The sequence below is a fragment of the Quercus robur genome, chromosome 8 (assembly GCF_932294415.1).
Source record: "Quercus robur chromosome 8, dhQueRobu3.1, whole genome shotgun sequence".
Lineage (NCBI taxonomy): Eukaryota > Viridiplantae > Streptophyta > Magnoliopsida > Fagales > Fagaceae > Quercus > Quercus robur.
In genome coordinates, this window is record NC_065541.1 from 10,970,555 (window position 1) to 10,982,812 (window position 12,258).

The 12,258-nt window shown below is 32.9% G+C and overlaps 1 protein-coding gene across 1 annotated transcript; it reads right to left on the bottom strand.

Moving 5' to 3' along the window:
• Nucleotide 1: 1 nt before the first annotated feature.
• On the bottom strand, nt 2–8,559 carry LOC126694558 (uncharacterized). Its single transcript, XM_050390904.1, has 14 exons — nt 8,177–8,559; nt 7,996–8,072; nt 7,085–7,285; nt 6,175–6,272; nt 5,717–5,910; nt 5,410–5,588; nt 4,601–4,945; nt 4,455–4,519; nt 3,487–3,535; nt 3,212–3,368; nt 2,038–2,122; nt 1,872–1,941; nt 1,180–1,320; nt 2–364 (listed from the first exon to the last, which is right to left on the bottom strand). The coding sequence occupies exons 1-14, from the start codon at nt 8,274–8,276 to the stop codon at nt 41–43; spliced, it is 2,085 nt and encodes a 694-aa protein (XP_050246861.1). The 5' UTR covers nt 8,277–8,559; the 3' UTR covers nt 2–40.
• Between the last annotated feature and the right edge of the window lie 3,699 nt (nt 8,560–12,258).

Genomic DNA, 12,258 nt, shown 5'->3' on the forward strand with positions numbered 1-12,258 from the left:
CCACCCCCCCTCCCTCCTCCCCCCAAAAAAAAAGGTATTACTAAACAACCATCCAATCATTTTCAACTGGATGAAGAGGTTCAGCAGGGGGAGCAGTTTCTGGCTTAGGAGGCTTCTTAGAAAATAAAGATGACTTGCTGTCAAAGAAATTTGAGAATGGTTGGCGACCTGGGTCCTCTTCTACATCCTTCTGATTGTTTGAAGCTGGTTTTCTTGAGTGTTTATCCTTGCCACCAAAGTTGAAGCCAAGTCTCTTAAATCGACGTTTTAATTCACCTGTGGTGGCAGTTGTTTCATCTGGCTGCTTCATCATTGTTAGAACTTCGTCTGGATTGAGTAACATTGTCTCCACTGTATCATATACCTAGAGTAGGATTTCAACAGATCAGCTTCAAGCAACTTCCTCACTATCATTCCTTTGTTTTCATAATGTTCATATGAATTTTATAAATGGGTCACAGAAACCACACCAACGTACAAAATTTTACATTCATGCACAAGTCATCTACACACTATGCTTTATGGGATATGGCTAATGCATAAATGGAATAAAACTCTTAACTAATAAATGAAGTTGTAATTAAAATTTTCAAATGCAATAACATACTATATTTTGAGTTTTGAGGAGTATAGGAGAAAATGATGGGGCAGATTGTGTTTATACACAGACATTCTCAATAACATGTATGCTTGCATGTAATGAGAATATTTTGTTTATCACAACATTAAATGTAAGTCTATGACCTTTTTATTACTTGTTGGCAAAGTTATATTTCACAATAATCACTCTTGTATATAGTTGTTGTTTGTAGATTCGCTCCCCTCTTGTATATAGTTGTTGTTTTCTTTTTCTTTTTTTGTAAACTTTGGCTACTTTTTTTTTTTTTTTTTTGGGTGCATAATGCAGACCTTTTATAATACTTTTTCTTTTACCTATCAAAAAAAATACACTAATTATTGCATAAAATCCACTTTTGCATTTCTGTAGTGCCATTTATAGAGCTGTTCGCTAAAATACCATGGAAAGCACAAATGGTTTTCACTTCTGTGACACATCCTAGACTTATATGATCAGTCATCATTCTGCTGTCAAATGACACTTATAATGGCTAATAAAAGTTTCTGGTCCAACCAAATTATTTCATATATATCAGTGTCTTGTAGTCTTATAAAACCTACCTGGCAAAGGTCATCAACTTTCCCACTCCAGAATCTGCCTTGACAAGTGGCAACAACATAGTCTTTACACTCATAGAACAGCTTTGACAAATTATTATTAGTTGACAGCATAGATTCGGCCATTACAAATCCCAAACCAAGCTGAATATTTCAGAATAAAAGACATGATTAGCACAGCATAAAAGTGATAAATGAAGGTTGAAATTGCAAAAAGTGCATAAGAATAAATTGCTACCACTAATCTTGTTAATAATGTAGAGATGCTTATACCAAATTGCAGGATCATAGATCTGCTCAAACAAAATCAAGATGAAATATATATTTTATGGAAGGATGGTCCTCGACCAGACAATAACAGGTGAATTGCCAATTATTCCTTCCTTTTTAAAAAAAAGAAAGGGAAAAACAAATATCTATATCCAAATTTAGCCAGGTACATCAGTATTAATTTAAACAGTCCTAATTTCTTGACATGAATGATGATATAAAATCTTGATATCTGAAATTGTAACTAATACATTTAATACATCTGGAAGACTTCTCAGTTTTCCTACAGGGCTCTAGTTTGAAGTACATGGTTTGGTTGAATGATTTTCCAGTAAATAAATATATGAAAAACTATTATATAGACACAATATGAATAACAGTTAAACTGGAAAAAGCAATCCTGCATCATCAAATAAAGAACTTACTAAAGAAACAAACAGTTGCTCAAAAAGCTCAGAGGGTGGCATGTCCTCTAAAACATTCAGTATACCTTCCCTACAGAACCAATGTACAATGTTTTCTAGTCAAATAGCTATCTTTATAAAGGAATAAATCTAGACTAATAATATTAGTGATGTTCTTCCAACTTACACAGCCAAATCCTCCTCAAAGATGGGTGTTTGTTTGACAGCTGGTATTGCTTTAGCTGTTTCCCACAGCTCACGCCATAAATTACCTATAAGAATAACGAAATACCAATAAAGCAGCAGCTTGTAAAACTTCTAGATGCCAGTATGAATTATAAGGTACAGACTCATTACAAGAACAATAACAAACTTAGTTTTCCATTTGCCTAGTGCATTCTACAGGGCACATGCTACACAAATTCAAGACAAGCAAAAGTTACAAAACCAGAACTATAGCATGCCCCACAATTGTCTAAGCCTTTCAGTTGCTAATAAACTCTCATAAATTGCAACTACAAACTATATGCTCACATCACCAATAAATAAATAATCTATTTACAGTTCTCACACTCCAAAAAGGCATATTTAAACCTTAAGCCCTGAAGACCAGGTTACAGACTGACTACAGTTTAATTCATCTGACTATAATGCAGCACATCCCATTCATCACCTACCCACAAGCTACCCATGTCAAAGAATCTTTATAAAACATGTACACCAATGAAGGAAAAGTTTCCCACACATCTGGTTTGATTCCTTAGCAGACTAGTCTGCTCGAACAGAAGTGATAAGATGCCATTCAAGTAATTCAAGGCTTTGAAAAAATCCTTTTAATAGCACAAGGCAACACCCATAACAGCCCATGCGGATCCATTCTGATGCCACATGGTCTGCACTCAATACCCATCAAATTGATAAGTTAGAGAACAACCCACAAAAGGAGAATAACATAGTTCTCAAAACATGTAGGGGGTAGGGTCAAGCAGGTGATGGCTACAAAGCACACACTATACACCCAATGTCATTATCCATTGTATAAACATAAAATATACATATCATATATATCATCCATCACAATGATAATCAAATTAGTCTCATAACATCTTTTTAGGAATTTCACTCACACATAGCAAGTGTTGCCATTAAAACTAAATCAACGACAAGGAAAATAAAGTAAAACATTTTCTTAAGAAGCAAAACAAATCCACACCCTGCTCATATGTATTTATTTTCCTGAAACAAAGCTTAAAAAAACTAATCTGCTCGTATGTATTTAATTTCCTGGAACAAAGCCAAAAAAAAAAAACCTCAATGCAGCAAAAATAATATAGCAATGGATGATGGAGAATGATTTCCACCTTCTTTTTGCATTCGACTACTTAGTTGACCTTTTGTGGACGATATGTCAACACCAGCTGAAGTCTCTTGACCCTCCGTAATTGGCTCAGTTTCTAACCAATCAGGAGGGGAGTGCCATCTTACGAAATCTTCCAAAATACAACCAGGATTTGCAGCCTGACACATGATAATTAACATAATCTAGTTAAATTAAACATTAGACAACATTCTTACTAAATTTAAGCGTCCAGTGGATAGAAAAATTGAAGAGACTTTCTACATCATAGAACTTAACCTTGAAAGCCTGCATGTCAGAGAGGAGTTGAGAACACCCAGCACCAACACTGATGAATGATGATAAAAGGTAAGGAAATTTGTCAAAGAATGCCAAAAAGAATAAGAATAAATGTACTTTAAACAAGATAAAATCATACCGAGCATTTTTAATATAAGTAGTCATGAGGAGAAAATAATTAGCAAAACAAAAGGTCGTTTCTTTTTTATTCGTAAGTTACACACACACATCTAGTGGGTCTTGAACCCACCACCTCACCCTCCATCTTGCTTTTACAAGAAAGGGGTGCCCTTTGAGCTAGAGCTCATTGCCAAAACAAAAGGTCCATATATGACTAGCCTTTATTAAATATACAGCATCTTATAGGAGTGCCACCGAGAATTAATAAAGTATTTTTTTTTTTATATGTAAATGATATTATGATATAAATGATAATAATATGCATAAATTGACTTCTCTTCAGCCACATTTATGTATTTCACTTCTGCAGTTAAAATAACATTTTTTAAACGTTTGAATCACAAGGACAAAACTTGGGAACCTATACACACATTTACGTGTGTGCAGACAGTAAGCCTTTTTCTAATTAAAAAAATATTAGCTGCCTTAATCCTGTGACAGGTTGAATTTGAAAACAACAATCAAATACTGCCAGCAGAGATGAAGAAAAACATGTTTGCATAGCTTCCTCAAATGAAGAATGAATCAAGCTATTTAAGGCCCACTGAACATAAAGAATATAGCTCCAAGGCCCTGGCTCAGGGGATAATGGGGTGAGGTGGAATGAATGAATGCAGGTCAAGCATATGAAAGGCACAGAGATGATACTTGTATTTAACAAATTACATTCACAAAGGCTACATATCTAAAGGGTACATATAAGGACCATTTAAACAATAATTAAAAAACAAAAGGCTCAAAACATGAATACAACTGAATGAGTTAGACGAAATTCCTAGTATACTAACCTGCCTGTTCGAAGCACAAATTCCTCAGTTTCTTTGATAAGATCTTCTGTAAGCAAAGGTGCTTCCTACATTTATCAGTACATAAAGATCTCAGGTACAGGAGTACACAATGGGAGTTATTTTTTAGCATAAATTATTAACCAGACCTGGGTCACTGGGGAGTACACAGGTTCACCAGTTTCCAACATTGTAAGATTACTGCATGGACAATCAGCACCTAGTCGAAGAACAAGCTCTCCGGTGCTTATTCTAGCATACAAAATAGGGCTTGAAGGAAGCATGTCTTTAGAAGAAGCTGATTCTGCAGCATCTGTAGTGACCTCCCTCATGACGGAGTCTAATGATTCAGTGGCAATAGCCTGACGCCTTTTCCGGGAAACACAGCAATTAATAACTTGCAACTGCTGATACAATAGACAGGAATTTAGATCCGGAATCTCATCCATAGGAATTCCAGCCACATATTGCCCTTCAGACCAAACTCTTCTCAGCTACATATGCAATAGAATTCAGAACATATGTTATCTGAAGATTAATGATAAAGAAGCATTAATGCATCCTATTCCAATGTATCAAAGCGATGCTATATTGCTATCTCAAAAACTAGTGATAATATACCAAAAACTATGCTCTAGGTGAAAACAGAATAAGAATATTACTTAACAGGAGAAACTTGCACCAATATGTACTGAAAGTGATCATTAACTTTGTAAATATCACTAGAACATGTGCAGTTTTTATTTTCCTTTCCAAAGATGATGGATGAATTTTAATTTAAGATGACAAATTTCACTGCATTGACAACATATCTTTCCACACATGCACCTCGTATACCTCAAAGAAAAGACTCAAAAAACCAGATCCCAATGAATTGTAAAGCATGTATAATATTTATTCTTAAATAGAAACTGTTTTGAAAAGACCAGAAAATTCAAGTTCTATGAAACTGACTTACTTCCGCAACAACCCTGCTCCAAAACAGCACCATTTTCCGCAGGGTTTTGAAGCTTCCAATAACTTCAGCTAGCTTAACAACAAGGCTTTCAGCAGGAGCACCATGAATATCTCTTGGCAAAGATGTTACTGTGGTTGCCTCTGAATCATAGCTGATCTTCCTTCTGAGAAAATTTCCCTCTGCAAATATCTTGCATATATTACAACAGAAGTGAAAGATCATCACAGGAAAATGCAAAAAAATAAAAGATAAAAAGTTCATCCAACAGGAAGATTCTGCAACCAGGTCACAAAAAATGTGCACATACCTGCATCAAACAGTGAATTAATCAAAGACAGAACTTTCTCATTATCACCATAATCAAATGTAAGCTTCTCCTCCTTTTCACGAAGCACTAACGACTTGACTGCAGAGAGACTGAGGCCAGCCCTCTCCCTGACAGGTGAAGAACTTGCAGATGATGCCAGACAGTCTTTCAATGACTTCAACTTCTTTCCAGCCCTGTGCAAGATGTGCAAAGGTTGTAGGGAAGCAAGTTAAATACACCGGGAACAAAGAAATGAAATCTCATAATCATCTGTTGAACTATTTTCCAAGCGCTTGGACCACAGATAAAATTTAACTTTTAGAAATTTTATAGTGTCACTTCTAGCATATTATGGTAACTAAAGATTACAGCAATGTATTTTCTTCCTCCACAAAAGGGAAAGCCAAAGTTAACAGCAAAAAAAATAGAGGCAAAAAAATTGAACAACAAAAACTTACTCAACAGCTACAGCCAGTTGCTTAATGACAGACGACGGAGGAATACTCTCTGTGCTGACAGCAACAAAACCTTCTACCGTGGGTATCACTTCTGCACTCTAGAAAGAATATCAAATTCCACTTCTCAGTATGAAAATAAATTCCATCCTTAAAAGCAAACAGACATGAAAATGCCATGGACCTTTATTAACAATAACAATTTAGCAATCCCAACCTTTCAGGCTATTAAGTATGTAGAAAGACTATGACTGTGCATTTCTTCATCATCTATCAAAGTACCATATATTGAAGCCCACAGAAACTGTTACTGGCTTCACTTTTATCATTCAAAAGATATTAAATTCAATAGAAAAAGGAGGGGGCAAAATCCTTCAAAGGATCTGCATTTTTCCTTATGCAGGCAAGGATTAAAGAATGCTCCAAGAACTTCAAAAAATTTCCCTAATAAGTGTGATTCATGTCTATGAACACTCCACCCATACACATGCAGGACAGGTATGAGGGTAATAGTTTTATTTTTCATACATGCCAAAGATTTAGTTATGCATCTTGATCAATCCAACTATTCTTCATAGTCAAAACTGCTTATAGAACTCAAACATATTCTTGATGTTAAATTAAGAGCATTAGAAATTATATATGTCATGACAGTATTGGCTTGTATAAATTTTCCCCATTTTTCCATTCTGTTATCTTGCTCTGCCCACACAATTTAGTCCCAGTGTATTATGCCAATTCTTTATTTCATTCTCACAATAAGTAAGTTGTAACACCACTTTGGCAAACTTTCTTACATATTTTATATGTAGCAAAATAGAGTAACCCTACAGACAGGAACCATATGAAGCTGGTTCAACTTCATGCGTAAAACAGTACACATAGACAAAGAATTAAGCATATAGAAAGCTACCTTAGCTTCAAGATCATTTTTCATGTTCAGCAGGTACAGATTTTCATCATAAAACGGAACAGACATGGCTGGGTTTTCAACTTTTTCAGTATCTTCAATGCCTTTCCTCCCAAATTTAATGCTCCTGAGTCTATCCTGCCAATCCTGCTTCGTCCCTATCGATGCAGATCTCCACCTCAAGTTCTTCGATTCATTGGAAACCTATACATTGTTGTTATCCCATCAAAACAATAATAGCAAGTTTTCAACGACCCAATAAATTAAAGAAATTTAAGCATCCTAAGAAAGTTCAAATTTTTTTTTTCATACTATGATTGATTGTAAAAATTTCTTTCGCGCACTAAATGGATGCCAAAATTACACACAGACAAACATCAATAAATTAAGCAGATTGTGAATGATCAGATAAATTAAGAACATTTAAGCATCCTAAGTAAGATCAAATAATTTTTTTCGGGCTGTGATTGATTGTTAAAATTTCTTTCACGCATTGATTGTATGTTAAACACTCACACAAACAACAATTAAGCTTAATCGAGATCAGCACTCCATTTTCTTTTATTCCTACCCAAAAAAAAAAAGAGCACACAAATCCCGTAGTTTCCTGTAGCTTATTTGTTGAAAGGTGAGACACATATCAACAAGGTAGCTTAATTTCAAGAAAGCTAATTTATTTGGCAAAAAGTTATTCCGCTTCTTTTCTTATTTTCCTCGCGTTTCTTGGGAACCAAACAAAAAAAAATCGTCATAATGCATCCACATTCAGTCAAAAACCACAAAACGCATCAAGTTTTTGATCATTTTGATCCTACATTTCCAATTCAAACCGAAACAAAACCAAATCAAATCCAATTCGAAATCTCCTCAGATTGCTAATTCAAATTATTAAAAAAAAAAAAAAAAAGATTTACCTTGGTTTCGCGCTCGTTGCTTGAAGATTCATCGTCCGATTGGCTTGTCGAATTCTTCGGTAATTGTTTATCAGAATCTTCTCGAATTAATTCAACGCACAATAAACATTAATAAATAGTAAAAATAGAAATGAAAACTTGTGAAGCATATTCAAAGCAAAAAAAAAAAAAAGAGTGGTACCTCGATCGGGTTTAAAATCAGAGAAAACACGCTCCGCTTTCGCAGCAGCAGAATGAAAGGCGGTCCTCGCTTTTGAAACAAAGGACAAAGGTGCCTCCATTTTGCTAAGCTACGCTTGGGATGCGTACGTTACAATAAATAAAATTTTGTGTCAAGGATACGGTAATTTAATATCAAAGCATGTTTGTACAGAAAATTTTGAGAATTTTGAGCTATCACAAAGAGAGTCTCTCTCTCTCTCTGTTTTTCTGTCTGTCTGTCTGTCTGTGCGTTTTGAAAGAAATAAAGAGAGAGATGAGTGGAAGAAATGCCGGAAGGTAGGTAAGTATTTATATTAGCGTTATGTTGCTTGCTGTGTGCCGTTTGCTGTTTGATGTTGCTGTTGCTGTTACCGGTTATGCTATATCTTAATTTGAAGTTTTCTAATCTCTACTTGTTGTGGCGACCTATATCTTAATTTTAGACTTGGTTCTACCCTTCTCATAACTTCTCCAACCAAGACTCTGTCCAAAAATAAAATAGTAATTTGGATAGCATTTTAATCTATGTCCTTTTAGGAGAGAGGACTAATTAGAATTTTCGAGATTTTATAGTTGAACTAATTGGAACCTAAAATAAAAAAATAAAAATAAAAATAAAAACTTTTGTCAAGGCCTAATGATAAAATCATAAAGCTTCTCTTAAAGAAATAATAATAATACCGACAAAGTTGGTTTCAAATTTAGTTATAGTCTAACGCTATAATTTCATTCAATATCTTTTTTATTGGACGTGAATTTTTACAAATTTACTATTGGATTACATTTTCTTCGTATATCTTCAATGCTTACAACATTTCCAAAATATTAAAGATCAATAGTTATGTCATCATTCAATTGTTTAAATTGCAAGTTTTTATATTATAAAATTATGCATGAAAAATAAGTTCATGGATCATATAGTATACAATATTTGATTGGCACAAAATTTGATATGTATGTTAAGAGAATAAAAAACATGCAAATCCAACAGTTAAATTTTCAGATTATATAGTTATGTTAATTTGTTCAATAGAAGTTGTAACGTTAAGCTATAACAAAATTTATAGCCAAACTTTTTCCTAATAATATTAGAAAGGAAATGTTATCCAATGCCCTAATTTAGAAATATTTTATGGGAAAATGATAAAGCAATTAATTTTGTTAACAACTTTTTATATTTTCCATAAAAGTGGTATCAAAACTATTTTATTATGATTTATTAACAATTGCCCTAAGGATACTCGTTAACATTACCCATATTAGGAATACAACTTTTTTTATAAAAAAATTTAGTGTTGATACATCTCTAATTTCACAAATGGCTTGAGTAGCCAATTGTGAATAATGAGTCCATATAAAAAAATAAATAATGAACAAAAAAAGTATCCTCAAATCACCACAGACGACTTCAACGTGTGAAACGTACGAGATTGAATGTGTCCTTACATTTCACAAAAATATTAATGATTGAATAAACATGCACGGTCATCAGAACTCCTACGTACTTCTGTTATCCAGATTTGAAGTTTTCTATTTGTAGTGGCGACTTATAGAGAGTTAGAGTAAGAGGTTGTTGGGACTAAGAATTTTTAGAATTAGTAAAAGCTTCGGTATCTATATGACTCTCTCAAGCGTCGTGAGAAGAGTCTGTTTAATTTTGAAAGCTTTACTTTGAGAAAGTCGTCTCAATTGTTCATTTGACGTTTTCTTTTTTAAAAAGTAATTAACTTCATCAACATTGTGAGGAGCTATGGTAAGAAAATAGAAAATAATAATCCACCAAAAGGCTTAAAAGGATCAAAATGCCTTTAAATTATTGTAGCGGTGACATAAGTTTGCGAAAGCTACTTTTTTGGATATAATAAGATAATATTTTGGGAAATGGTTCTTGTAAAGGTCACTTTTTAGGAAAACTATTAAACTGGTTAAGACGGCTACTAATTCGATAATAAGATCTTAATAGAATTTTAAGAGATCTATGAATAGAAATATAAATGGATAAAGATCCGTAAGAGAATGAAATTGAAAGTTTTTTTTTTTTTGAGGTAAGAATGAAATAGAAAGTTAAAATATAATAATAATAATTTTTACCAAAAAAAAATAATAATAATAATATGTCTATAGGTAGAAATATAACCATATGTGATCAGATTTATTAAAAAAAAAAAAAAAACTAATAATGGACTCAACCTGATGACAAGATGCCATGCCCTTCAAATCCCCAACAAAAATTGATACACAAAAGTTGGACATTGATAAAATTATTATTAAAAAAAAAAAAAAAAAACCTTGTAATGCTTTAGGGCCCATTTGGTAAGAGATTTTTAGTAATGTTGTTGTTGTTTTATGAAAATACGTGTAAATGAAAAATGTGTGGAAATACGTATAATGTTATTTGAACACTGAAAACTGTTATTTAAATAATAGTAACAAACATCGCCTTAGGTTGCATATATTCAAACCCTATTTAGCAAAAAAATACACACATATTAGCTTCATAATATCCGTGTTGAGAGACCATCCTCAATCACCAATTTAACAATTCTTTGCAATTAAGAACAAAATTAAATGCTAAGGGTTTTGTATCTAAATTGAAACCTTTTCATGCATAAAGTATTTGGGAGTTTAAGGGGAAATAGTTTGAATTGCAAGGTTAATGCATGTTGTAATAATCTCAAAAAAAATAAAAATTAGACAAAATATGAACAATCTTGGAGAGTCCATGCTGAATAGCCCATAATTCAACCTAGATGCTGTTAATGCAACCTATGACATATAAAAGAACATCCTTTGATAGTCGAATTGAACCTCCAATAAGCTTGGAGGAACTTCTAACTATACATAGAAATTCTCAATAGATGTCCAAATGTTTCCTATTATATATCCTCAATGATTTTCCCAAAAGTTAGACAAATCTTGCTCTAAATGACTTGGACGTGTGGAAGATTTCCAATGAGTCACCTTCAACTTTTTCTAGACCAAAGTCTTTGTATCTCTACGATTTCTGCAAACAAAAGTGCTACCTCAATTTCAGTCCCAGTCCCCACCATCTTGAGTCTTTTCATTACCACTCATCGCTGCTATAAATGCTCCTTTCTCATCTGCTAATTATGCTTAAACCCCACCACCGCCTTAATTTTTTTTTTTTTTTTTTTTGTGACAGTGGTAATAATATATATATATATATATATATATTGATGGGAGGTAATAATATTTTATTACCAAAATTTCAGGTAAATTATTGATTATTAAGATGGTTAATTTTAGGTAGAACAATTTTATTAAAGTTTTAAGAAAATTAAAAGATAATTCATTACAGTATTGTACTAAAATTTTAATTATCTACCTTTTTTTCAGTACTATAGAGTTAAGATATTCTTTTAATTTTTTAGTATCTATTTTATTGTTTTTTTTTTTTTTTTCCTTAGTAAAACAAAAATGGGGTTAGCTAAGTTATGCCAATTTCTAGGCAGAGCGCTCAGGTTAAGACCCATAAGCTAATTCTTATGGATGTTTATCAACAAAGGACAGCTAGCAGCGGAATTCGAAACTAGGTGGATTAAACGAAGTGTCCAAACCTTACCAATTGAACCATTCTCATTAGTGTATCTATTTAATTGTTCGTGTTTGTAGAATGTATTTCTTTTATTTACATAAGCATCGCACTGCAATATATGTATAATTTGTCACTTTCATCAAAGTTGACTTTTGACTTTTGAGCATTGGTAAAGAGATTTGTGACATTAATGATATTTAATTTATCAACTTAGAGACAAACTGATGTTGCTATCTGAAATTAAAAATAAAATAAAAAATGTTACAATCTAGCATAAATAAACTAGGAATAATTTTTGATACGTAACTAGGAATAATTGCTATAAGAGGACATTATCTCATAGTTAAACACGCCACGTCTGGTTGGTCCAAAAGTTTGGCTAAAAAAGATAAGAGTAGGATAAAAAAGAAATCCAAAAATCTGTTTCTCAAAAAAAAAAAAAAAAATCCAAAAATCCAAAAATCTCATTCATATCCTCACATCTTACTTTGTTCTCTACAAACCCT